We start from the raw sequence: 27,872 nt of genomic DNA, 5'->3' as shown, positions 1-27,872 counted from the left end.
GAGACAGAGCATGAACGGGCGAGGGGCAGAGAGAGAGGGAGACACAGAATCGGAAACAGGCTCCAGGCTCTGAGCCACCAGCCCAGAGCCCGACACGGGGCTCGAACTCACGGACCGCGAGATCGTGACCTGGCTGAAGTCAGACGCTTAACCGACTGCGCCACCCAGGCGCCCCTGGGATTGTTTTTTTCTATATTCATTACCAGATCCTTTTTGATTGATAGTATTTAAAAAGGAGAAAGCTTTCTTGTAAGAGCAGTTCCCATACAACTTCACATTATACAAAATCTTATTAGTCAGAAATGTGGCAGACGTACTCTCTGAGCTATTTATATGAAAAAATAAATAAATAAGATTGAGCTGCTGCTTTTTCATGCTTTTTTTAAACAATTTTTTTTGTTACATTTTTATTTACTTTTGAGAGAGGAGACAGAGCACAAGTGGGGGAGGAGCAGAAAGAGAAGGAGACACAGAAGTCAAAGCAGGCTCCAGGCTCTGAGCTGTCAGCACAGAGCCCAATGTGGTGCTCGAACTCATGAGCTGTGAGATCATGACCTGAGCGGAAGTCCGATGCTTAACCGACTGAGCCACCCATGTGCCCCAGGGACAGGAAAAAATTTTTAAAGGATTTTTTTAAATGTTTATTTATTTTTGAGAGAGAGAGAGAGAGAGAGACATAGCGCTAGTAGGAGAGGCGCCGATAGAAAGGGAGACACAGGATCCGAAGCAGGCTTTAGGCTCTGAGCTGTCAGCACAAAGCCTGACATGGAGCTTGAACCCACCAACTGTGAGATCATGACCTGAGCTGCAGCTGGTCGCTCAACCGACTGATCCACCCAGGTGCCCCTCATGATGCTTTTGATCATAACCGTGACCATATTGATGAACAAAATGATGGAATAGCTCTGATTGTAGTGAAGACGTTCTTTCTCATTTCTTCATTCAGCTGTTCAGAAATACATTTTGCCTTCCACCTGTGTCTGGTAAACTGCTAGAAGTGGAGGAAAGCATCATGGGAACACACCACATGTACTCCAGGGGCACATTTTAAGGACAAAAAAAATGAGTCTGGTCGGCCCAGAAATAAAGAGCCTTTTGAAACACCACGGATATGTGGCTAACTCCAGGTTAATACTAAGTCAATGGTAGAATGGAGCTAGAAGTTCAGCTGTCCCTACTCCACATGTAGGGCTCTGTTAACTAGAACGTAAGGCTGGTCTGCCAAAACAGTTGAATTGAAAGTACAGCATCACAGACTCTCCATACCGTTTCTCAGCTAAGACTGAAGTTGGCTAAGCTCTCTTGATTATTTTTAGCATTTATTCTGACCTCCAGTATCTTTCTTTCCCGTTTTGTTTTTAGCCCTTCTGGCTGCTACATACTTCTCTCTGTTCTTTACATCAACAGCCTCGTCATTTTATTGACAACTTCTTCTCACAAATACTGTATGAAGGCAAACTACAAAGTTGGTCATAAATTATTGATAGGTGAATCCACACGCAATCGTGAGATGAGTTTTCTTGAATTTCTGTGCTTCTGATCTGAAACCTGTTAAAATACAAAGAGGTGATTAGAAAGAACATAAGAAACACTGTCTACTGTCTATACAACGCTGAACGAAATTGGCAAGGATCTTGTGAAAAGAGTTTCTGAAGTGTCCATGTTATTGCAAAAGGAAATTTGAATTTAGATTGCATTAGTTTTCAAATGGTAACAGGATAGGCTTCATTATTAACGCATAAAAATGACTCAAAAAATTTTTTAAGAAAAACACTGTTACATAAAATGAAATAAAGCTCCTGACAAATAAGAAAAATCACTCAGTATTCCATAGAAAGTTCTTTGTTGATCTTTCAACCTCGCACCTAGAAATATATTTATCAAATGAAACAACAGGCTAGTGAAATTATCTTTGGGTGTATTTAGTGAACAGACCAATCAGAGGAGCTATTATTGAGAAATACCTAGCACTAATGAAGAATCATAGATATCGAGCCCATTTAAAGGCAGGGAAAACAGCATTATATATTTTAATTCATTCTGAAGACAGAGTTGTATTACAATACCATGATAGACAATTATGATAATTATCATGGTAAGTCGGTGTATGGCCCTGTTCTCTTTGCTGAAATAGAAGAGTTCTCCTGAAAGGGCGGCGTTTATCAGTCAAGCTTGAAGGGCCTCACTGAGCCTCACCATAACAGCTACAGACTGGTACTCTTCATCTTGTGTATCTATCTCTTCTTGGCCCTGAGGCTGGAGGATTGAGAGAATTCTTTTGTAGAAATGACTAGGCTAAAGCAGGAAACAGCCTTGATTTAGGCCTCGTGGAAGAAAGCCAGGAATTATAAATAGTGACAGACTAGATTTGAGAAAGAGCCAAACTGAAATCATAGAACTGAGAAATTCACGACACAAAATTAAAAAATTAATGGAGGTTTTTAACACCAGATTAGCCATAGATGGGGGGAAAAAAAACTAGTGAACTCAAAGATACATGAGAAGTAAATATCTAAAGAAAAAAAAAAAAGGCTGAAAGATCCAGGAAGAAGCAGAGAAGACATACAGAATATTGAGAATGGGTCTATAATGTATATAACTGGAATCCCAGAGAAAGGGAAGAAGCAACATTTCAAGCAAGTATGGCTGAGAATTTTCCAAAGCTGAGAAGACATCAGATATTAAACATACGTTAACCGGGACGCCTGGGTGGCGCAGTCGGTTAAGCGTCCGACTTCAGCCAGGTCACGATCTCGCGGTCCGTGAGTTCGAGCCCTGCGTCTAAGCGTCCGACTTCAGCCAGGTCACGATCTCACGGTCCGTGAGTTCGAGCCCCGCGTCGGGCTCTGGGCTGATGGCTCAGAGCCTGGAGCCTGTTTCCGATTCTGTGTCTCCCTCTCTCTCTGCCCCTCCCCCGTTCATGCTCTGTCTCTCTCTGTCCCAAAAAGAAAAAAATAAACGTTGAAAAAAAAAAAAGAGAAAAAAAAATTTTTAAACATACGTTAACCTTCAACTAGATGACCTTTCAAAACACCAAACCAAAAAAAAAAAAAAAAAAAAGAAAAAAGAAAAACATGGCAATATCTTTGAATGGCCAAGAGAAACAAACAACAAATTTTCAATGTTATGCTCAAAGAAAATATTTTTTGGAAAAATTGAAATAGAAACGGGTTTAGACAAACACAGAGAATTAAACTCTCAAATTTCCACTCTAAAAGGAATCAGGGAGTATTCTTCAGGGTAAGAAAAATGGTTGGTAGGAGAGGCAGAAGAAAATAAAAAGCATTACAAACCATAAATATGTGGAAAAATCTAGAGGAGATGACTATATAAATCTACTGTTTGTTAGGGCTATATTTTTTTATTGAATCCAAGAGGGTCATCAATTGTTGATAGGCCATTTATTGACCTAATACTGTGAAATAAATCCATCCAAGATGGGAATTTAATAGAAAACCCTGCAGAAACTGGAAAACAAAGGACTCATTCGGTGCAGAAGTCCATGAAAATTAAAATACTGCACAGAAAAGACTGTCAGAAGTGCATGTCTCAGTCTCGCCACCAGGTGGAAGATGGGAAGAAAAAATTATATTCCCCAAGAAGTTGCCCCAGAAGTAACTGGCACTTACATAGTTCTATCTGAATCCGTAATACCAGTGTAGTTTAAAAAAACAAAACAAAACAAAACGAAAAACCAAGTAGAGTGTTTGAGTAATCTCACGTTTGTGGTGCCTCTCTCTGACTGGCAGAAACAAATGCTAATCCTTGACAGACTTTAACTTCAGCTGAGACCTACAGTGATTATAAAAGGACAGCATTTGTAAGACAGGTGCCAATTGCTGAGATATTAAAATGTGGAAAAAGATGTGAGAGCATTAAATAAACTCCACAAAAATAATAGCATGTAAATTGAGGAGAGAGTACACAGAGTAAAGTAATATTCTAATATTTTTTATATAGCCAGGGAATAACATTAAAAAACAATTAAGATTTGGGGCACCTGGGTGGCTCAAGTCGGTTGAGCTTCTGACTCTTGATTTTGGCTCGGGTCATGATCTCAGGGTCATGGGATAGAGCCCCGTGTCAGGGTCTGTGCTGATGGCATGGAACCTGCTTGGAATTCTCTCTTTCTCTCTGCCCCTCACCCCTGCTTACTCTCAATCTCTCTCTCTCTCTCTCTCTCTCTCTCTCTCTCTCTCACACACACACACACAAACATTTAAAATAAACCAAACAATTAATATCAGACTTTGATGAGTGAAGGATATTTGTTGTAATCTTTAGAACAACTACTAAAAAATTAGTGACAGAGTAAATTCTAAATTATTATAAGAAAAAATGGGGTAGGGTATGCCTGGCTGGCTTAGTGGTTGAGCCTCTGACTTAGGCCCTGACTTTGGATCCATGGTCATGATCTCACCATGCATGAGTCTGAACCCTACATCGGGCTTGCTTGTGTCAGCACAGAGCTGTTTTGGATCCTCTGGCCCCCTCCTCTCACTGACCTCCCCTGCTCATGGTCTCTCTCTCTCTCTCTCTCGCTCTCTCAAAAACAAATAAACATTTTTAAAAAATCAAAGAAAAATGGAGTAATAATAATATTAAACAATTCAAAAAGAGGAGAGAAAGAAAAGAAAAAATTCATAGGATGGACCATACACCTGTACAGTATAAAAATTCTAAATTTAAATGTGCCTAATAATACAGCTTCAGCGCATCAACTAAAATGGTTACAGAATGGTAAGTAGAATCACAATGGGAGACTTTAATATACTTCTCTCTGTAGGGAAAGAAGATAAAAGATAAAAACCAGAGAATTGCAATCACACAGAGTATGTTCTCTGACCATAATGGAATTAAGCTGCAACCCAAAGCAAAGGGATAATTATAGAAACACACAGGTATTTATAAATTAAGAAATGCATTTCTAAGTCTACGGACCTATGGACCTATGGACTCGGCATGGAAATTAGAAAGTATTTGAACTAAATGACAATAAAATACATTAAATTATAGCCTTAAATGCACATATTTGAGAAAAAGAAAGAGGAATGTCATAAGTCAAGCATTCATATGAGAAATTAGAGACAGAAGAGAAATTCAACACAAAGAAACTGAATGGAAAGAAGTGGTAAAGATGAGAACTGAAATTAATAAAAGAAATTTTTTTAGGGGCGCCTGGGTGGCTCAGTCGGTTAAGCGGTCGACTTCGGCTCAGGTCATGATCTCGTGGTTTGTGGGTTCGAGCCCCGTGTCGGGCTCTGTGCTGACAGCTCAGAGCCTGGAGCCTGCTTCAGATTCTGTGTCTCCCTCTCTCTGACCCTCCCCTGTTCATGCTCTGTCTCTGTCTGTCTCAAAAATAAATAAACATTAAAAAAAATTTTTTTTTAATTTTTAAAAAGAAATTTTTTTAAAGGCACAGAGGAATCAACAAAGCCGAAATTTCTTTCTTTGAAAAGAGAAATTGAATTGGAAAAGACACCTGAAAATAATGGGAAAACAAACAGGCTCGCTCTCTCTCTCTCTCTTATACACACACTCACACACACACACACACACACACACATACACACACACACACATACTAATCATAGAAACTGAAAAGGAAAATATAATTCCATATTCTTCAGATATGACAAAGAAACTAACTGACAATTACAATGAAGAAGACCTCAGCACTTTGTGATAGTTAATTTTTTGCATTAACTTGACTGGCCACACCCAAATTAACATTATTTCTAATTATATCTGTGGAAGTGGTTCTGGGTGAAATTAGCGTTTGAATCCGTGGATACATGAAAACAGATCGCAGACCCCCAATACGGGTGGGCATCATCCAATCCACTGAGGGCTGAAATAGAACAAAGAAGCCTACAGAAGAAGAGTTTGCCTTTTCTTGCCTCACCGTGTGAACTGAGACATCTCAGGGTAGCTCGTCTCTACCCGAGTACTGGGTTTTATACCATCAGCTCCGCTTGTTAGCAGCCTTCCATACCTGAACGGAATTTATGACCACAGGCTCTCCTGGGTCTCCCGCTTGCAGATGGCAGACTGTGGGACTTGTCGGTCTCCCTAATCACATGAGCCAATTCCTAATAGTAAATCTCCATGGATAAATTATTCCTCAATGTCACGTGTATCAGTCAGGGTTCTTCAGAACCAACAGGTGATCTACATAGATCTTTTTCTAAAGAATTCTGGCTGATACACACACAACAAGGAAGAACTTATAACTAAGCAAATGCAAACTATGTGTCAAAGAACTCTGTAAAATGTAAAATGCGTTGCTTTTACAATTAAGGATAACAGCACGTGGCACACGTGTTTACTAGGCACGGGACACTGTGCTAAGTGATGTTACTTTCATCTCCTTTCTTTACCTTAAAAGCCCACCAGGTAGGTACTATTTTCATTCTCATTTATAGATGAGGAGAAAGGGGCTCAGGTGGGTTAAGCAACTTACCTAATTTCACACAGTGAGCGGACCAAACGTTGGCTCAAGCTGAGAGCCAACTCCAAAGCCCATGCTCGTAGCCAGAGTTTTATACTAACAGCGACAGCTCCCCCTAACTGGACAGCTGCCGACATGTGCAAATGCCCTCCTCATAAGAAAGCTGAGGCACATTTGTGTTAGTAACACTAGATGACCACTCAACTCTTTTTGACTGTAAAGTCCTCCTCTACTGTCTTCTTTTCTTTTTTTTTTTCTTTTTCCTGATTCACTGGTTGTCTCTCGCTATCATTTTTCTTTCTGCCTCTCTTTCTTATCAATGGCCCACAAATCAGATTCTTAACTGGTTGGCATGCTCTTAGCTTTCTGAGAAAGGGCATGAAGCTTTGTCTTTCCAGTTACTTACAAGTCAGAAGAGAATCTCGAGCCGTCCTCCCAGAGCCATGGTCCTTCAGTTTGATGGCGAGAAAGCCCTATCCAAAATGAATTATCGGGTTGAGAAGATGCTTGCTTCATTATGAATTCCTGTAGGAAAACATAAACACAAACGCATGTCCAAGAGTGGTAGAGAGAATGAAAAGACAGAGATGATAGACAAAATAGATGGGGAAAAACTCTTACAGACGTTGAAATAGAGACAGCAGATTGAATCGCTTTGATAAAGAATGCATGCACAGGCTGGCATCAACCTAGAGAAAAGTGCCAACCATTGAATGCCATTGGGTGTTTCCAGAAGCATATTTCACTCCTTCAGAGTCATTATTGTTTAATTTTCCAATGAAGAACAGATCCGTAACGTCAAAATCGTACAGCCTCCTTCCAACTTGCCCAACAAAATCCAAAGATGACAGAACCCTTCTGCAATTTTCATGGCTGACAAGCCACTATCTTCTCCTCAGATTGACTATATGAACTGATATGATTTTTGTCAAGAAATGCTCTGCAGAGTTAGATTTAAAAAAAAACCTATAAAAATAATTTAGTTCCATGGTGTGTTTTATGAATAAGTAATTTGAGGTTTTTTTTTTTTTTAATTTTTTTTAACGTTTATTTTTGAGACAGAGAGAGAGCATGAACGGGGGAGGGTCAGAGAGAGGGAGACACAGAATCCAAAGCAGGCGCCAGGCTCTGAGCTGTCAGCACAGAGCCCGACGCGGGGCTCGAACTCATGGACCGCGAGATCATGACCTGAGCCGAAGTCGGACATCCAACCAACTGAGCCACCCAGGCGCCCCAGATATTTGAGTTTTAATGACGACATTTGAATTGTTGACAAATGAGAGAAACATCTATGAGCCCGACCAACTTCCAGTGTCCTTCTCCTTCCTTGCCATAATCTACTTCCATTAATTTTCATGTGAACTACAACCGTTAGGTGATGTGGGACAGAGACACAAAAATTGAGAGGAAGTGAAAGCAAAGGTAGAAGTTCTAGATTGTTTAGATGTATGGAGTGTTTCCTGACTATTAATTCCTACTCATAGCCCAACTGAGTCCTACCCTTCATTCATGATGCATTTTAAGTCCCACTTTTTCTGTAAAACTTTACCTACACTGGCATGTCTCTGAATTCCTATGTCATCTATTGCCAATACGAGATACTTAGCTTTTAGCAGCTGTTGAGTTGTTACTTTCTTCTTACAAACTATGTAAGCATTGAACTTGCAAGGTTACTTTTTAAACCTCTTTGCCTTTCCCAGGATATTTCAAGGAGTAAATGATTTATAAATGTGTATTATTATTACTGCTATTTTTCCTTGATAATAATGCTGACAAGGGAGGGAATTTTCTATTTTACTCCACCAACTTGAAGAATTGAAACCCAAACCCACAAAAATGAGGAGTGGTCTGATTATTACAGTCAGGCAAACTTGGAGTGTGTTTGAACAGATTTGTTTTAAAGTGAAACGTATTTACTTTTAGAATTAATTAATTTTAAAAAGCACATAGGAGCGCTTGGGTGGCTCAGTTGGTTGTCTGTCTGACTCTTGATTTTGTCTCCGGTCATGATCCCAGGGTTGTGGGATCGAGCCCGTGTTGGGCTGAGCATGGAGTCTGTTTAAGATTTTCTCTCTCGGGGCACCTGGGTGGCTCAGTTGTTTGAGCGTCCGACTTCAGCTCGGGTCATGATCACACGGTTCGTGGGTTTGAACCCCGCAACGGGCTTTGTGCTGGCAGCTTAGAGCCTTGAGTCTGCTTCGGATTCTGTGTCTCCCTCTCTCTCTTCCCCTCCCCTGCTCATGCTCTGACTCTCTCTCAAAAATAAATAAACATTAAAAAAACTTTTTTTAAAGATTTTCTCTCTCCCTCTGTCCCTGTCCCATGCTTGTTCTCTCTCTCTCTCTATATATATATATATGTATGAAATAATAAATAAACATACTATATATTTTACCCATTTAATACATGCTATTATTATAATTATGGAGGATATGAAAAGTGACTTTCTTTTAGGGAAAATTATCATTATCTGGAATCTACCTTTATTTTTCTGCTCAGTAGAGACCACAGATAATTACAACTGAAGTCTACACTTACCAGTTCTTTTTCACTGTCTATCTTCAGGAGATTAGAGTGCAGTTGAGAGCATTGTTTTTTACTGCTATTCCAGGAAGCTAATGATGTCCTAAATAGATAACAGTTGTTCTCATGTATGATCCAGTTAGGAGGACAAGAGTTGGAAAAAACTCCTGGAAATAAAAAGTAAATACAATGACATTCATATCATACCAATTTACTCTTTCAGTGCAAGCGACCATTCATCCCGTGGACACTTAATAATCAATGAATTGCCAGTGATATATTTCATTTTCAGTTCAAACTATAGGGCTATGAGTTTTGCAAGTTTGTTTATTTATTTTGAAAGACAGAGACAGAGAGGCAGAGAGAGAGAGCGAGAGAGAGAGAATCCCAAGCAGGCTCCGCACTGTCAGCACAGGGCCTGATGAGAGGTTCTATCTTATAAACCGTGAGATCATGACCTGAGTTGAGATCAAGAGTTGGATGCTTAACTGAGCCACCCAATCACCTCAATAGGGATACAATTTTTATATAAGAGACCATAATAAAATCCTCCATTCATTTAAACTTTAAATATAAATTGAATAATTATAAACAGTGTTTTAAACAGTCAGTCCTCCTTTCCCTTTTGATTTGTATTCTATTCTTTCAAATTCAGTCCAGACCCCCCTTTCTTCATGATAATTCTTAAAACAAATCAACTTAAATCAATCATTGAGATATACAGTAATTTCACGTTAACTTCTTTTAGAGGTGTGAGATCCAATTAACAATACAGCTTTCCAAAGCAGAAAAGTATAAAAGCAATGATTCATATTATAGAATATCTCTGTTTTGTATCATTAGCTACGTGATGCAAATAGTGAGAAGATATGGGTCCAGAAATGGAAAATTGAAGTCAAAATATTGTCACAGTCAATTATGATGCAATTAGAAATAAGGGTAAAGTGCATATCAAACTGTAATAAAATTAATGAAATTGTATGATTAAAGAAAAACAAATATAACCGGAGTTTTCAAGAACATATCTATTAGGTCTATCTTTTTGGCATGTGCTCAATTTAGCCTCTTCATTCTTAGCACATTTTCCCTTCTTTCCTTTTTCTCTGCCTTTCTTCCTGACATCCTATTTCCTATTCTAATGACATTCCTTTAAAATGTCAATTCTGGGGGCGCCGGGGTGGCTCAGTCGGTTAAGCGTCCGGCTTTGGCTCAGGTCATGATCTCGCGGTCCGTGAGTTCGAGCCCCGCGTCAGGCTCTGTGCTGACAGCTCAGAGCCTGGAGCCTGTTTCAGATTCTGTGTCTCCCTCTCTCTCTGACCCTCCCCCGTTCATGCTCTGTCTCTCTCTGTCTCAAAAATAAATAAACATTAAAAAAAAATTTTTTTTAATTTTTTTAAATGTCAATTCTGAAAGAGGAGAGGACACATTTCTTTCCTTTGCATCAAGTTATACCATCATCTATAGATCGAAATACATAGAAAGTGATCAATTAGTTACTGATTTCAAAAAAAATCCAACTTAGCAATGTCTGGCCAAAAGCATGGGATATTTATATCACTTTATTATATATATGATAGGGGCATACTATTGTGAGATAATACTGATATGTGCTTTCCCTGAATGCACAATCCCTGCATGTAAAAGTGCTCTCTATACCCACCCTACTCCAGGTCTTAGCACCAATAATTGACCTTTCTGGATTAAGGATTCCACTCATCTTTTAACTCTGCCCTTGCCTGTGGTTGTGAGAGCCTTGGTAGGAGCCACACTGTCTTCTAAAGATGATTGTGTGGGTTGACTGTAGTTCTCTCTATTTCTTGATGGAAAGTTGTCATTCTTCAATGGGTTGCTCTCTGAATTGGGTCTCCAAATAGCTTCATATACCAACAACAATTATAGTGACAGAAAAAAAAAAAGTCATTCTACTATATTTGAAATTATGATTCCCAAACCCATATTTTTGTTGGAACACAAAGGGATATATTCTTGATTCATGATAAATAGAGAACACATTGCTGATTGAGAGGTCAAGATAGATAGATAATAGATAATAGATAGTGATGATAGATGATAGATAAATAAATAGATGATAGATAGATAGATAATAGAATAGATGATAGATAGATTAAATAGATGGAAAGAAAAAAAATAACTTCCATGAAGGCGTAGTAAAAACGAGAAAAAAATCAAACAAGTAAAGAAAGAGTATGGAAGAGAAAGCAAGAGGCAAATGAAATAGAGTCAACTGGAGCATGACAGATTTGACATAGTAATTAATCTATCCTTTTTCTGTTATTTAAAAATGAGAGCTCCTTGAAAAAACCCCAAAGGCACAATAATACGTTATTGACAATAGAATTTGTGAGATATAAAAATCTAAAAGAACTCATTCACCCATCACAGAATGTCTGTTTAGTAAGTGCCTCAGGTAATTCCTGATATTATTCAAGGGAACTTAGATTAAAGATCGGGTACAAAACAATTTCCTTAAATCATAAGATTCATAAAAATAGTTGTAGTCTCTTTTTAAAAATTTTTTAATGTTTATTTATTTTTGAGAGAGAGACAGCACGTGGTAATATACAGATTACGTTAGATTATGCATGTCAAGCTCTTAAAAGTGTGTCTGGCACAGTATACATGCTTATCAAATGTCTGTTGTTGTTGTCGTCGTTGTTGTTAATTTCTACCCCCCCCCCAAATACTTACCCGTGGTACCCAGGACCACAGCTGTCACCAGTATTACCAAGCATAGGATTCCCAAGGTCACGGCAATGGGACGCCAATAAGGAGACGTAGCACAAGTTCCTAGGAAGCCAGAAGGAACAGAAATTAAATGAAGAAGTAGGGTGAATCACACAGCACTTCAGTTCTACAGTTCATCAAAATCTGGCACATTCTGATGTGAACCATTATACGCAAATAATCTAGTCATCTAGGATTATCTGAGTTTTCTCTCTCCTTTATCATACCTCTTCAGATGCCAGAACTGTAATTTCAGCACATGCCCTGACATCTGTACACTCCTAATTTTAGTTTCACATTGACGTCTATAGGTCCTGACACTATCAGGATTTTTGAAATCCCACTCATTTTCTTTTAATTTTTTTTAATGTTTATTTATTTTTGAGAGAGAGAGACAGAGAGAGAGAGACAGAGCATGAGCATGGGAGGGTCAGAGAGAGGAGGAGACACAGAATCCGAAGCAGGCTCCAGGCTCTGAGCTGTCAGCACAGAGCTGGACGCGGGGCTCGAACCCACCAATGGCGAGATCTTCACCTGAGCCAAAGTTGGACGCTTAACTGACTGAGCCCCCACCAGACGCCCCTGAAATCCCACTCATTTTTATAAAAAACAGCCTAATGTGGGGAAATAGCATGGGTCCCTTAGGGCAACCTTCTCTTTTCAGTTATTCATTGAATAACCTTCGGTGAATTACTCCCTCTGCTTATTCATTTCTCTTTGTGAAAAGTTGGGTAATAATACCTCAGAGGATCATTGTGGGAACTAAACGGGCTAGCACATAAAAGCATCTCGTCCAGAGACTACTAGGTCATTATACATAACTCACTGTTTGTCAACAAATACGTAGAAACTTGTACCTGACTCCCTACCTCTTACATCATCCAGTTTGCCACTCCTCTTAAACCAGTTGAGCAAGAAAAGAATTGCATAAGTGGTAAAGGGCAAATGAGCAAGGTGAATGACCAGAAAGCAGAGGAGTGCAAATGCTCATGTCAAAACTTGTGACAAAAATCTTCTCTTGATAACAGGAAACTTATTTTATGTTAATGCACTGCAACAAAGACTATAGCTCTGCCTTTGACTGAGAATAAGCAGTCTAAGTGTTTCAGAGAATTGTATAATAGGAGAACCATAGAGGACACTAAATGGTTCATTCTGTGAAGAGAGAGATTTTTCAATGTCTTTCACCATTTTCACTCTTTTTATATTACGTTTAACACTCATATCCTGTTCATAGGATCTTTTCATCCAACACACATTTCACCTAACACACATTTTCATCTAACACACATTTTCATCTAACACGCATTTTCTAACGCTAGTATACAAAGACCCCCCACTTTTGATAAAAAAAAATCCACATCAATTTCTTGTCACAAAAAACCACATCAGATTCATGATTCCAAACCCTATGACTTCCAACTTGCCTTTACCACTAAATCACATATTTGGATTTTTTTCTTGTCTATCTTCCATCTTTTTATTCTTCTCTTTCCTATCTTCAATATTCTGATGTTGTTGACATATACTTCTCGAAGTTTCCATGACCTCCATTCTACAATTTACGCCTTTCTGCCAATCAAGCAACAAGACACTCCCACTAAAATTTCTTCATCTTTGCATTTATCACACTTATGTACAGTTCCTTAGTGCCGAAGTGTCTATTTCTACAGAACGGAGAAATTGTAGGTATTTTCTGTCATCATAATAATTATTTTAAATACTAATAATTAGTCACCTAATATTTGCCATGAGGAAAGGCTTAGTACACTTTCAAATATCCTCAGTGATGTCTGAGAACCTTTTAAAAGGTTTTCCTCCTACAAATCACAAATCTTTCAAATTTTCCCCACGTAAGTGTTTTAGTTGATGACAACAAGAATGTTGAAGGCAGAAAGAAAAAATACCTTTCTCTAAGACCGCATGTCTCCCAGTGACGCCTTGAGAGCTGAAGTCTAAACGAGTATAACCATCTTCATCCAAATTTTCTACCTCAGAACGGTATTCCATTGTTCTACTGAGTCCCTGAATTGACACAGCATTTGAGAGCTCCTTCCTCTTTTCTTAAGACAACTGCCTGCAGACAAAAGAGGATGTATGAGTCAAATCATGTGGGATAGGCACTTACTGAGTTTTAACAAGTTGAGCTTGAATAGTCCAATCAGATAGTCAAAGGCAGGGAATGAAAACTATGCTGTGTTGAGTTCCCATTTGTACCTTTAGTTTCTGTTTCTTGATGACTCTTAAGAAAATGACCACGCAACACAATAGATAGATCTTTGTTTCAGGTCAAATATAAGAAAAACGAAATGCAAATTCATACACGCATTCATTTATTCATGTGTTTGCTCATTCACTAAACATTTATCAAATGTGCAACTTTTCAACTGGCAGGAGCTGGGGATACAAGGATAGAGGATTAATGTGAAGAAGCTCATTGCCTGGGGCACCTGAGTGGCTCAACTCGCTGAGCATCTGCTCTCGATTTTGGCTCAGGGCATGCTCCCTGGGCTGTGGGATTGAGCCCCACATGGGGCTCCGTGCTGAGAGAGTGGAGCCTCCTTGGGATTCTTTCTCCCTGGATTCCACGTCTCTTTCTCTCCATCCACCCCTCCCCCACTCATGTGCGAGAACAATCTCTCTCTAAAATTAATTAATTAATTAATTAAATGTAATTTAAAAAGCATAGTGCCCTTCATATGAAGAAGAAGAAGAAGAAGAAGAAGAAGAAGAAGAAGAAGAAGAAGAAGAAAAAGAAGAACCAGCTCACTGCCTAATAGAGGAAACCTGCAGATAGGTATATAAAGGATGCCATAGGAGCAATTGTTGTAACAACAGAGAGGAGAAAAAAATAATCTCTTCAGGATTCGCTAGGGATTGATAATTCGAAGTGGTAATTATTTATTGAACAATTACTATGAACTAGGCACTACCCATCGCCCATGTTTTGTCAGTCTCAATGTTCCAACAAGTCCGGATGGGATGCTTTTCTTTTTTCTTTTTTTTTTTTTTTTTTACTTTCAAATGAAGAAAATGACATATAGAAATGTTAGCCCTTTGCTCAGTTTTAAGAAGCTAATAAAAATATTGAAGCAGAGTCAAACCAAAGTCTACTCTTGCTGCCTAACTCATGATCTTTTTCAACACTTATATTCCAAGGACATAGTCCCCCCTTATCTGTGGTTTTGTTTTCCATGGTTTCAGTCACCCCCGGTCAACTGTGGTCAGGAAGCAGATGATTCTCCTGATGCATCATCAGAAGGTCAATAGTAGCTTAACCCTGCGTCACAAGGCCTCTATTATAGGTATGTATGTATAGGGGGAAAGAACGGTATATACAGGGTTCAGTACTATCCTTGGTTTCAGGCATCCACTGGGGATCTTGGAACATATATATCCCCCAGGATACGAAGAAACCACTGTAATGGCTTATGGAGAATTCTGGGACTGAGATATTATGCAAAATACCCAAATTAATGAGATAGGGAAAACACTTATCATTACTGGACACTAGACAGTTACCCAATCCACTTACAAGACTTTGAGGCAAGCAGAATAAAGGAGACATCTAACTACGGCAAAGAGAAATGAAGCCGGACGCTCATTGAGGCAGTGAGGACAGATTTCATTCAGTAACACTGTTACAATAGAAAAAAGGGACCAGCATGAAGGAACTCAACTTCCCCGAAACAAAAGACTGAAGACTTTTTAAAGGTGTGCTAACAGAAAGACCGTTAATCTGTGTTAATCCGGATGTTAATCTGTGTTAATCCGGATGTTAATCCGAGTGAAGGTTTGTTTCTTAGTGCTTATCTAGAAGAGAGATAAACTTCTCCTATCTCTATGACAGGTGGCAGTGGCACATGTTAAAGCAAGGTGGTGCCCCCACTGAAGCTAGACCCTTATCCTCCCACAGGGACTGGGAGAGCGAGACTTACCTCCCTAACTCCCTGAATGTCTGCCTTTCAAAGAGATGGCTCTCAGGTTCTCGAAGAAATAGTTTCAGGTAGTAGATTTCCTTTCCAAGGCTCAGAGAAAAACTCTTTGTAGACACATTGCAAAGTAGTAGTGTGGATCCCAATCTCAATGTCCATCAGTGTTCCAGGTCTTATCATGCAGCCTTTGGACAACAGGGGGTTTTTCACAGAATGAGTATCTGGAAGAAAGGTCAGCTGACTAAACAGAACAGTAATGAGGGGAGCACCTTCCAGGCAATAACAAAAACTAGCTTTCTGCTGTGGGCTCAGGCCCCCCATTGGGAGAACTTTGTGTAATAACTTTTATTTTCTAGAAGTTCCTTCCTCTATGTAATCACAATCCTACAAAAACAGTTGGGCTTTCTAAGCTGTCAAAGCGATTTTTCCATAAATGGAAACTTTAGTCGTCTCTTCTTGTCTGGGATTAAAACAACTGAACGGTAATTACACAAATCATTGACATACTAGAAAAAAGGAAAAAAAAAAACCCTCAGTATTTCAAGGAACAGGAGGGGGTCAGGAGAAGAATCTATGTATTCAGAGAAAAACACACCTGGTTACACATTAAAGTAAGCAACAGGCGAAAAACAAAACCATCCTTAAAAATGAAACACACAATTTGTAAACTCAAAATACAGTTAGTTGAGGGGGTCGCCTGTGTGGCTCATTCGGTTGAGCGTCCTGCTCTTGATTTCGGCTCAGGTCACGATCCCCCGGTTTGTGAGTTCGAGCCCTGCATCGGGCTGTGGTCTGACAGCACAGAGCCGACTTGGGATTCTCTCTCTCCCTCTCTCTCTGCCATTCCCATTCCCCCTCATGCACACCATCTCTCACTTTCTCTCTCAAAAGAAAGAAACTTTAAAAAGTAAATAAATACGAACAAAAATACAATTAGTTGAATCAAGAGTCCGATTAATGAATTAGTTAATTGCTTAAGGCACTGCATTCAGAATACCTGAATTAGCCTGGTTGTATTTTCATTTCTCTGTATATTTATTTAGCTGTTGTGAACAGTAGTGTTCACTCCCAGAATTGAAGCTCAAAAAATAGAGGTACCTGGGTAGCTCAGTCTATTAAGCATCTGACTTTTGACATCTCAGAGCCTGCTTGGGATTCTCTCTCTGTCCTCTCTGTCCCTTCCCCACTCGTGTGGGCACACCCATGCACATGCATTCTCTGTCCCTCAAAAATAAATAAACTTAAAAAAAAGAAAGCTCGAAAAATAATATCCTTCCTAATCAAATACCTGTTTTGCTGGGTTTACTAGAATGAGTGTCAGGCCAGCAAAAGGAAACAGGAAAGCCCCAAGCATGTGTTCAGTGTGACTTTTTGGAAAACTTATAGAAAGAAATGCATATGAATAGATAAATAGGTAAATACATGACTAAATGAATTAAATAGAAAACCAGATTATTTAAAACAAACTAAGCATTCATTTAAAACCGTTGTAAAAAAATAAATAAATAAATCGTCAGGAGATAGCAACTCTCCCAAGTGCCTTCCCCATTTCACAGATTTCCAAAAAAAACTTTGAAAATTTCATCTCTAATTTGAATGCTAGCTTGGGTCTCCTCCTTCCTCTTACCCCCCCCCCCCTTTCTCCCCCCCTCCCTTCTATCCATTAAGCAGTTAAACATCTACTGAACATTTACCGTATTCTCTTTTGTATCCATGCCTGGATACAAAGAGGCATGAGGCCCCTTCCCAACTGGTTTCACATTGTATTTGGAGAATAAAGGGAGAAAAATCACTTACATCGTTCAAGCACCTCTGGTTTGGGCGGCCCACAAAAACTCCTTTGCTTTATTCCCAGCACTCTTTCCAGTTTTAATTTCAGGCTTACTACAAATGAGGTAGTTGACATAGGATCCTTTCTTAGAGGGCATAATTTTTTTAAATTAAACCAAAGCTTCTCTTTAAAATCAGCAAATCCTTCATGGTTAAAATGTGCCTTTCACCACTTTTTCCCAGTCCACCTTCTCTTTTCTGATTCTGTTCAGGCTCCTGCTACCTTATTGCTCCCACAGCTTCATGGTTTCAATTTGCTACATTGTTCACATTCGACATGGAACGTCTACTACCCCTCCTACTTTGCCCCTCTTTTCTTCCATTTTTAATGTTTATTTTGAGAGACAGAGACAGAGCAGGAGCAGGGGAGGGGCCGAGAGAGAATGAGACACAGAATTCGAAGCAGGCTCCAGGCTCTGAGCTGTCAGCACAGAGCCTCACGCGGGGCTCGAACCCACAAGCTGTGAGATCATGACCTGAGCCGAAGTTGGACGCTTAACTGACTGAGTCACCTTCTTTTCTTCCATTTTAATAGGGAGAAGTATACATAATGTGCATATATATGGCGCAGTCGGTTGAGCGTCCAACTTCAGCCAGGTCATGATCTCGCGGTCCGGGAGTTCGAGCCCCGCGTCAGGCTCTGGGCTGATGGCTCAGAGCCTGGAGCCTGTTTCCGATTCTGTGTCTCCCTCTCTCTCTGCCCCTCACCCGTTCGTGCTCTGTCTCTCTCTGTCCCAAAAATAAATAAACGTTGAAAAAAAAAAATTTTTTTTTGAAATTTCCCAGTCTCCCCAAGGAAAAAATGCATTTCTGTGTCATTTTCTAATTGTGAGATATTTATAACAGTTTTACTCGCTATCCTTGTGTCCTTGAGCAATGCTGTACCCAGCATATTTAACACCCAGACTGTTATTTTTTCCTTTGCTTTATTTTGTTTACTTTCCTTTCCTCTATACAACAATATAGTTTTCAGTAATAATCATGAAATGGAACGAATGATAATAATGGTCAGAAAACAAATGCAGGTGGTGGATATATTTCATTGGAAGTTGTAAATAAAATAATGCCAATCTAAATTAAAATATGTGTTTAAATAGGTCTATGAAAATAAAAATAAATATTGTACAAACTACTCAATTAAATCGATAAAATCCTTTCCATTATATTAATGCCTTTTTTTTTTTTTTTGGAAAAGGAGAGGAATTTATACCTATATATAGGTATGTCACTGTAATAAATAATGTTATAATTTCTCTTTGGCTCCCTTATCTTCTCCAAATTTGTCAATGACATTGTCAAAATTAATCGTTATTGCATGTTCGTGTTAAGTGGACTGTATACCCAGACATAATCAACTCATTTTTGTTCAAGATTGACTTAAGACCATCTTTTTTTGTTCATTTGAATTTTTAAAAATTTCTTTCACCGAAGCAACAGGTATATAAATAGGAAAAAGACTTACACATAAGATGTGTGTGGCAAAGGTTTATAAAAATCCTGTTTCACAATTATTCGAGAAAATGTAGTATTGTCTGTATCTTTGTTTTTTCAGGATCAGTTTTAGAAACTTTCAAATTTCTCTGCAGGTTGAACAATTGTATAAGTACAAATAATAATTGCAAACTGTCACATAGAAGGACAATAGAAGTAGTTCAAATTCTGGTTTTTGTTTTTTGGGTTTTTTTTTTTTTTTTTTTACTTTATAATCACTGGGCAATGCAATTGATGTCGATTTCAAATCTATAGTTTAAACCCAAAAACATTCCATAATGAGTAACTGCAAGCAATGTAAACCAAGAGGTACTCTGAGTGAACTTGAGCAATTCCAAACCATTCCAGATTGGTCTACAACAGCATGTGTCAGTGTTAACGAGGAATCCTGTGAATTAACTTCCATGTAGAATACATTTACTGAAGGAAAAGGTATAAACCTGCAAATCTGAAGTGCATATAGATATAAATATAGATATATATACACAGATATAGTTGATCCTCATTATTCGTGGATTCCAGAATTGCAAATGTGCCTAACATGTCATTGTAATTCCAAGTCAATAATTATGGCTCTTTCATGATGGTTCACCGGCATGAGCAGAGCAGTGAAAAATCTGATCCACCCTGTTGAGGAGGAAGACTTCCTCGGCCCTATGGTCCTTCTAGACTTAGAATCAAACCGACATGAGACAGACTAAAAGGAGAAAATCACATTTAACAGGTGTGCCTACCGGACGTGAGACGCAGAAGACAAAAGCGGCAGCATATGAAGCTTATTTGAGCTAAGGAGAGGGGGAGGGGTCTGAAGGTACAAAGGGGAGGAAGGCCATTGGCAGGAAGGTGAAAGGGGATGTTTGGAAAAAGAAGGCTGCCTTATTATGCCCATAAGCTCCTTCTGGAAAGAGGAGTCTGTTAATTCTTCTCTTCCTGTTTCAGGATCTTCTTTCCAATGTAAATGTAGGCAGTTGTGGGGGAGGCATAGTTTTTCCTGCATCTGCTGGGTTTTGATTGCTTTTAACTGAAAATAATCTTTATGCCAAAGTGGCCCGTGTGGGAGTAGCCTGCCCGGGAAGCCCCTACCTCCAACATGTCTGATACCAAATGAATTTGAACAAAGCAACACTGCCTTTTCGTTCTGGCTCTCATGCCGTAGAAGAGTGTCCTTTTTACAATCCATTTAGTGCTTTTTCTTTTCTTTTTTTTTTCTCTTTGCGCTTTTTGTTGGTTACTCCACGGTTTGCAATGTCCTCAAACATAGCGCTGAAGTTCTGTCTGGTGTCCCTAAGCTCAAGAAGGCTGTGATGTGCCTTATGTGTATTAGATAAGCTTTACTCAAGCATGAGTTACAGTGTTGCGGACTGGGAGTTCAATGTTAATGTATCAACATTATATGTTTGCTGAGGTGTCTTTTAACAGAAACATATATAAAACAAAGTTATGTATTCTTCTGTTGACAAGAAAATGTTGTGACCAGATGCTTCCAGGAGCCTAACCCTGTATTTCCTCTTGAAGCAATAGTCAGTGTTCTCTGTGACTTCATAGAACATAACTACTGATGGGATTTTGGGGTGATGGTGGGGTTCAGAGCTGACGGCCAAGAAAAAAAATCGTGAAGACGTCGTTGGTGCAAAAAGGTGATTTTATTAAAGCACAGGGATATGACCCGTGGACAGAAAGAGCTCCACGGGGGTTGTGACAGGTAACTGATTATATACCCTCAGGTTGGAAAGGGTTTAGGGACAGTTAAGTCTCTAAAGAATTTTGGAAGCCAGATTTCCAGGACTTTGAGGGGCTAGGTGTTGTTAAAAACCGCCTTTTGTTACCATTTAGTAACACCTCAATCATGAGACTCTTCAGATGCATAACCGGGGGCCATAAGCATGGCTTAAGATTGCCAGCATGTATCTTGGGGGAGTTGAGATACAGGAAGTTTCAAAGGAATTTTTATATTTTAAAGTACACTTACAAGATCCTGGAGGGTGAGGACAATGTTAAGCCAAGATTCCCTTTTGCCCCTAGCAAAGCAGCTGAGCTCCTAGAGGGAGATCACTTTACCTGTTTGAAGGATTTATCATTGGGCTGTAGGCAATAAGGGAATTTAATTTTTCATTTGCCTTAGTTTCCCACATCACCGTGGCAAGCACTTAAAACCCCTTTCCTTTGTTCTTGGGTAGTCAGGAGTGTGTGAGGAATATCACACACGTTGAATGGGGGTGGGGGGAGGGGAAGGGGGCAGGGGAGTGATAGTTTGTACTTTGCCCTCAGCTTGCATTATGCTCCCTCATCAACTACCATGAATACTAAAAATTGACTGCGTACCTAAGTAGCTAAACAGAGTTTTAAAACTAAACAATAATCACGAAAATTGTTCAAAACTTTGGGCGGCAAAAGATATTTTCAGGGAATATTTGATCATTGGCATTGTTTAGTGTCGCTAGTGATAATAAAAAGCAGACTGACTTTTTTTTTCTTAAGTTTTTTTTCTTTTGAGAGAGAGACAGAGCGTGAGCAGGGAGGGGCAGAGAGAGAAGAAGACACAGCATCGGAAGAAGGCTCCAGGCTCTGAGCTGTCAGCCCGGAGCCCGACGCGGGGCTCGAACTCTCAGACCGCGAGATCATGACCTGAGCCGAAGTCGGACGCTTAACCGACTGAGCCACCCAGGCGCCCCTCAGACTGACTTTTAATAATTTTTTTTTTAGTTCTCTGCAGATGATCCACTACCCCCATATTGCCTGCTTGGCTCTCTCTCCTGGCCCCGTGAGGATTTAGATAATCAGACGCTAGACTGTCTTCCTAATTTTATTTCCTAACCATCTCCCCTTCACTGTTCACGATCTTGAACACTGACCTCTTTTATCACCCAAACACACCAATTTGTTCCTGTCTTAGAGACTCTGCATTTACGCTGTGGCCAACTGCTTGGCCTTCAGAACTTTGAATGCGGGATTTTTCTTGATAATCGGTTCTCAGTTCAAACACCATTCTCTCTGGGCAGTCTTCCCTGATTGCTGAATCTGAAGCCGAATACAACCAGGGTGCTTTCCCAGCATTCTGAATCACATCATAGAGTTTTGTTTGTTTTCTTCCAAGCACTTCACACTATTTGAATATCACTCGTCTGTTTATAATTAGACTCATCCCGTGCACAGGTTTTACAAACTCCAGGAGTCAAGAATCTTGTTTGCCTTGTTCACTGATATGTCCCAAGAACCTACCCCAGCTTCTGATTCACTGTACATTAGCAATGTATTGGGTCAATGTATTTAATTTAATTAATGTATTAAATAATTAAAAACCTTTAAAAGTAATAATATATGTGATATATATGATATATAGATATAGATATATATGATATATCTATATCTATAGATATATATGATATATATATATATATCTATAGATATATATATCCATAGATAGATAGATATAGATGATATATAATATATCACATATATTATAGCCTAAAATTATCCAGTTCTATTGTCTGGTTCAGTTTATAAACGCCCAAAAGACAAGAATTCTGTCTTTATAGGTATTCTGTATCCATTGTCTGGTATAGTGCCTAATCGGGGGGAAAAAAGAGAAAACAGGCAATTATACACCTTATGAAAGAAACAAACTATTGGTAATTCTAATTTCTAGTCCCTAATCACAACTGAATTGTCTTTAAGTTTCCTTTGGAGAGCAGAGGCAAGCAAAGGGTAGAGGGTGTCAGTTTCAAATGGGAAGTGGTTTTGGTATGTTTATGTATCTGTTTTAGGTCACCTGTGGCACTGTCCCTCTTTCTTCCAGCCGTAGCGACTCTTCTTTCTCCATTGCGTTACTTTTGTTGCTCTACGTTTTGGCCGAACATGAGCGTGTTGGCTGTATTTTCTTTCTCTCCTGTATCCTTAAATTTAGCACCATCTTTAACAGAAAGAAAGATGCAGCAAAATGTGATACAGGACAGGTGAAACGAGAAAATCTCTAGACTGCCCTGGTACTGAAACAACCAGAGCGTCTCTAAATCTGCTTGTTTTATATGTAGTTATTTCATACATAATTTCACTTAGAAGAAAAGCAATTGAACCAACAAAATAGCGGGAAGCTGTTCGCCTGGTATATCCCATTCATTTTGTTAACGAGAGGAAACAGCCCAAGATAGGGCAATTGAATTGCATAGGGCGAAAACAATCTCTAAGTTATCAGCGGGACTTCTAGATTCAAAGTTCATGTTCTATGCGACGGATGCATCGTGTTGCCTGGCTGCTCCTGATTCCGTTACTGATTGACTGAATAATTATTTACATATATTGTTTAATTTTTTTTCTGTGTTTGTTTGTTGTGATTATTTACATGTATTGTTTAATTTTATTTTCCCTGTGTTTGTTTCCTCACCAGTACAATGATGATGGGTTTTACTCTCTCTTGGGATCCTTGGATGGTGAATAAGAGAAGTCCAGGATAATGAAAACAAGAAAACAGATTCGCTGGGTTGTGTGACCTGAGGGAATTCAGTGTAAAATTAATCAAGAACATTGGCAAAATCAGACAGGAGTGAACGAGGCGATGGTGCCATCTGGTGCTTTTATTAGGAATTTCAAGACAAGTTAGAGGAAGTTAATCCATTTTAATCCACTTCTGACTATAAAACTGAAGGCTCATAATAAAAATCCTTAAAGGCATCCATAGTATTATCACATATGTTCCTTTAATTTTTAACTTTTAATTTCTGCCCCCGTAAGTTCCCAGAAGACAGGAATCTTGTCTTAAGTACTTATTCCCAATGCCTAGAGTATTACTTGCTCACATTAAGTAAGTAAATAAAATTGTACCCACGTAGCTATTTTAAATTTAATTTTTGACTTTCTTCTTCCACACTAGACTATAAACACCATGAGAACAGGCTCTGTGTATATTCACTACTGTTTACCCCTTTAGTATTAAAGAAAGGAGGCACTCGAGAGAGAGTTGTTCAACGAATGAATGATCACACACACACACAAAAGTAAGTGAGAAAAATATTTAATCCCCATCTCTCTGTAAAAGTAAATTAGAATAGTGTGGAGAAAGCAGAATATCCTGATAGTATTATTTTGGTGCTAAGTTACTGAAGTATGTAATCACTTATTTTAAAATCGCACATTAGGCACCCTACATTATTTCCTATATACATTTCCAAAATGTAATACACATGCTTACTATGATGGTCATAATATTCAGAAAAAAGTGCTCATTTAATTTTTTTTTTTTTAACGTTTGGAATTTATTGTAAACGAGTAAAAGACTTGGTGCTATCCGAGCATCTCAGAAAAGACCTTAGCAAAGGCTGGTCGCTTGACCTTTATGAACAATATTGAGGTATATTTTTGCCGTCAGTCTTATAGTGTGCTTTATCGAACTTAAATAATTAATACGATTATTGGATTGTTTCTTCTCTAATGGTAGAATGATAAATTATCTGTCAGCTGTGCTCTGGCTGGAGTAAAAAGTTAGAACTGAGACATGTAACTGTTTACTGATATATAACATGGACCATTAAGTTTAAACGTGTTCCAACCAAGGGCTAATTGAATAATTTTCAAAGCCACTTGGATTTTCGTATGGTCCAGGTACAAGCCAAATGGCTAACAGTCCTACCTAGAATTCTGAGTTTCCAACTGCGCAAATGCTTAGAACCACTTCTGTCTCGTTTTTAAAATTTGCTCTCAGAAAACCAATGGCCCATCCATTTTCTGGTCCATGGCATCCTTGACAGGTTAATACTATGGGGTGCACGCTGTGGGGTGATCATGAATGAGGCAGAGGTTGGGAGTAAACGGAGGTGCGAAAAAGGTGCCCTTGGAGACACTAAGGTATGAAGATTGGATACTTAAAATTTCCTCATTTTACTTGCTAAGGTTGACAATCTTGAAACTTGAATGATAAATTCAGGGCAGCGTGCATATTCTGCTCATGGTTTCAAACCAGCACAGCCTAATTCTGTGAAATACTCTAAGGTAATCCAATATTTGAAATAATATCCGCTTATATACCATCTGTTCCCAAACTGACCCAACTGCCTTGCAGAGAGCCCTAATTAACTCAGAAAATCTCTACAAAGTAGAAATGAAGAAATGCTGAACGATAATTTTGCTGTGGTTAAGGAAACAAGTGCCAAGTCAGGGTGCATTCCACAGCACAGTATTTTGACAGCAGCAACAAATTCTAAGCAGTGTTTGCAAACACAATTCAACCTCGGTTAAGAAGGTCTTTAAGTTACTTGGTCAATTTGTTGCAACGGGTTGAGAATCTACTATGAAACACAGAAACTCTTTTTTTAATTTTTTTTTTTTTTTACATTTTATTTATTTTGAGAGAGAGAGGGAGACAGAGCACAAGTGGGGGAGAGGCAGAGAGGGAGGGAGACACAGAATCCAAAGCAGGCTTCAGGCTCCGAGTTGTGAGCACAGAGCCCAACGCGGGGCTCGAACTCACAAACCGTGAGATCATGACTTGAGCCGAAGTGGGACGCTTAACTGACTGAGCCATCCAGGTGCCCCTGAAACACAGAAACTCTTGTGGGGCTTTGTAAAGACAGGAAGAAAATGATAACATAAATAGTATGAATAACTAACATTTCTTGAACTCTTGCCAAATCTTGGCACTATATAAAGTATTATATAAACGTTATTCCATTAAATTCTCTGTGACCTATTAGATGTGAAACGAAGATCTATGAGCTACTAGTATTATTCATATCTTTCAATTAAGAAATTTGAGGTAATAAGATACCCAGTGAAGAATTTCAATTAAGGAAATCAAAATAATAAGATATTAAGTAATGTATCTTTTTTTTATTTTTTTTTTTTATTTAAAAAAATTTTTTTTAATGTTTATTTTTGAGACAGAGAGAGACAGAGCATGAACGGGGGAGAGTCACAGAGAGAGGGAGACACAGAATCTGAAACAGGCTCCAGGCTCTGAGCTGTCAGCACAGAGCCGGATGCGGGGCTCGAACCCACGGACTGCGAGATCATGACCTGAGCCTAAGTCGGACGCTTAACCAACTGAGCCACCCAGGCACCCCTTAAGTAATGTATCTTAAACAACAGGTATAATAATAGACTGGGATTTGAACTCAGGTAGTCCAAATTCAGAGTCCTTGTGCCCATCTTTAATGAGAAACAAACATAGCATAAACCATAAGTTATTTACATCAGGGATCAGCAAACTTTTTCCTGCAAAGAATGAGAGTAGGGGTGTCTGGGTGGCTCTTAAGTGTCTGACTTTGGCTCAGGTCATGGTCTCACAGCTTGTGAGTTTGAGCCCCCCAAGCGGGCTCTGTGCTGACAGCTTGGAGCCTGGAGCCTGCTTGGGAATTCTGTGTCTCCCTCTCTCTGCCCCTCCCCGACTTGTGTCCTCTCTCTCTCTCTCTCTCTCTCTCTCTCTCTCTCAAGAATGAATAAACATTAAAAAAAAAAAAAGAATGAGAGTAAATATTTGAGACTTGGTGGATCATTTACAGTCTCTGCCGCATACTTTGTTAAATAACCCTTCAAGAATGTAAAATCCAGCCTTTGCTTTCAGGGTATATGTAAATAGGCTGTAGACCAAAAGCTCTAGCGGTTTAACAATAACTTTATTGCTGAAAGTAATTTAAGGATATAACAAGGATAAGAACAAGAAACAATACCTAAACTAAGAGAGAGAGAGGGAGATCCCCAAGATTGATCAGATTAGGTCAATTGCCTCTGAGTCTAAGGTTTAGGAAGACAAGTCACCAATGTCTGTAAGAACTGGGGACAGAAATAGACAAGTGTGACTGGACAGTGACTCATAGGCACCGTCATCTTGGCTAACAAAGACAGTGCTGTCATCAGCTTTGAAATAGAAACTATACCAACCCAGAAGCAAAAAGCTCATCTTCCAGGCTTGGACGAGAATTTTTTTTCCTAGGGATTCTTTTAGCTCAGCCCATCTTTGTTCAGGGCTATCAGTAGGTCAGACAGAAAGGAAAACTTAAGTACATAATTATAAAATCCTTCTCTTGGACTTTTGCTGAAGACCGAGATGGATTTACCTTTGAACCGGAAACAAACAAGAAGCTGGCAAATACATAAAGCAGCAGTTTTCAAAACCTTGTTTATCAAACCACCAACCACCCTGATCCTTGGGAGATGGAAAAAACAAACGAGGTGAGCTCTGTGATTGCCCCAGCCTGTCCTGTTTACAATTTGCAGGCCACACACAGGGAAAGGGAACTGAGGAGGGGACCGGAAAACACTTGAATTGAGAAAGACAAAGGCAGCAGGAGTTCAGAGAAGTGTGCAAAAGAGATGAGGACCGCACAGGGAGAAACCCCAGCTATCTGCTCACAGAGGGTCCTCCGTGGGCAGTCAGCAGGGGACAGAGCAGAGGCTGTGAGGGAACTACCGGAGAAGTGGGGTAAGAGCCATCCAAGAAGGACAGGGAAAAAACACCCAAGGTTCACTCAGGGCAGGCAATAATGCCTCTTTTCAAGAGCAAGCCTGGAAAAGAGCACAGTTCAGAGACTGTTGGGAAGAATACTCAGAAAATCTTCCCTTCCTTTTGGAGAATAGTTAACGCCAGCCTGAGAACTTCCTTGGTACGGCCTGACAATCATAAAACAACCAGGAACATCACACTGTTTCTATCTAACTCAAATGCATCTCGCGATAAAATGCAGGAATGTTCACAGGCACACAAAAATATGTAGCATCGGCTTAGGTGACATTAACGATGTCTGGCTTTCAATCAAAGATTAGCAGTCATGCCGGGAGTCAGAAATACGTGACCCTCATGGGAGATGAGGTCACGAGGAGAAAAATAAGTAAAACCAACTCAGAGGTTAGAATGAAAAGATGCAGACACAAAGCAGTTAATATGTTCTTAATACATTCATATATTTTAA

At 39.3% G+C, this 27,872-nt stretch overlaps 1 protein-coding gene across 4 annotated transcripts; it reads right to left on the bottom strand.

Moving 5' to 3' along the window:
• Positions 1-657: 657 nt before the first annotated feature.
• On the bottom strand, positions 658-13,822 carry CLEC7A (C-type lectin domain containing 7A). Of its 4 annotated transcripts, XM_025930758.2 has the most exons (6): positions 13,627-13,816; positions 11,684-11,782; positions 10,711-10,848; positions 8,990-9,141; positions 6,858-6,976; positions 658-1,548 (listed from the first exon to the last, which is right to left on the bottom strand). In XM_025930758.2, exons 1-6 carry the CDS (start codon positions 13,727-13,729, stop codon positions 1,413-1,415), a joined length of 747 nt encoding a protein of 248 aa, XP_025786543.1. In that variant the 5' UTR covers positions 13,730-13,816; the 3' UTR covers positions 658-1,412. The 4 variants fall into 4 exon arrangements, with proteins under 4 accessions (XP_025786543.1, XP_025786545.1, XP_025786544.1 ...); XM_025930760.2 differs by lacking the exon at positions 6,858-6,976 and having other exon boundaries at positions 13,627-13,821; XM_025930759.2 differs by lacking the exon at positions 10,711-10,848 and having other exon boundaries at positions 13,627-13,819.
• Positions 13,823-27,872: the final 14,050 nt, after the last annotated feature.

The sequence above is a fragment of the Puma concolor genome, chromosome B4 (assembly GCF_028749965.1).
Source record: "Puma concolor isolate L17-30 chromosome B4, mPumCon1.1.hap2, whole genome shotgun sequence".
Taxonomy (NCBI): Eukaryota; Metazoa; Chordata; class Mammalia; order Carnivora; family Felidae; genus Puma; species Puma concolor.
This window is presented reverse-complemented; position numbering and strand designations above follow the sequence as displayed.

Bases quoted from the DNA above. Each gene is read 5' to 3' on its own strand.
- CLEC7A (XM_025930758.2), bottom strand. From the start codon at position 13,729: ATGGAATACCGTTCTGAGGTAGAAAATTTGGATGAAGATGGTTATACT. The intron at 10,849-11,683 runs GTAAGTATTTGG...TGGTATATGAAG, and splicing joins TGTGGTCCTGGGTACCACGG to CTATTTGGAGACCCAATTCA. The intron at 9,142-10,710 runs GCAAGGGCAGAG...TTTTATTTCCAG, and splicing joins CAAGGCTCTCACAACCACAG to GAGTTTTTTCCAACTCTTGT.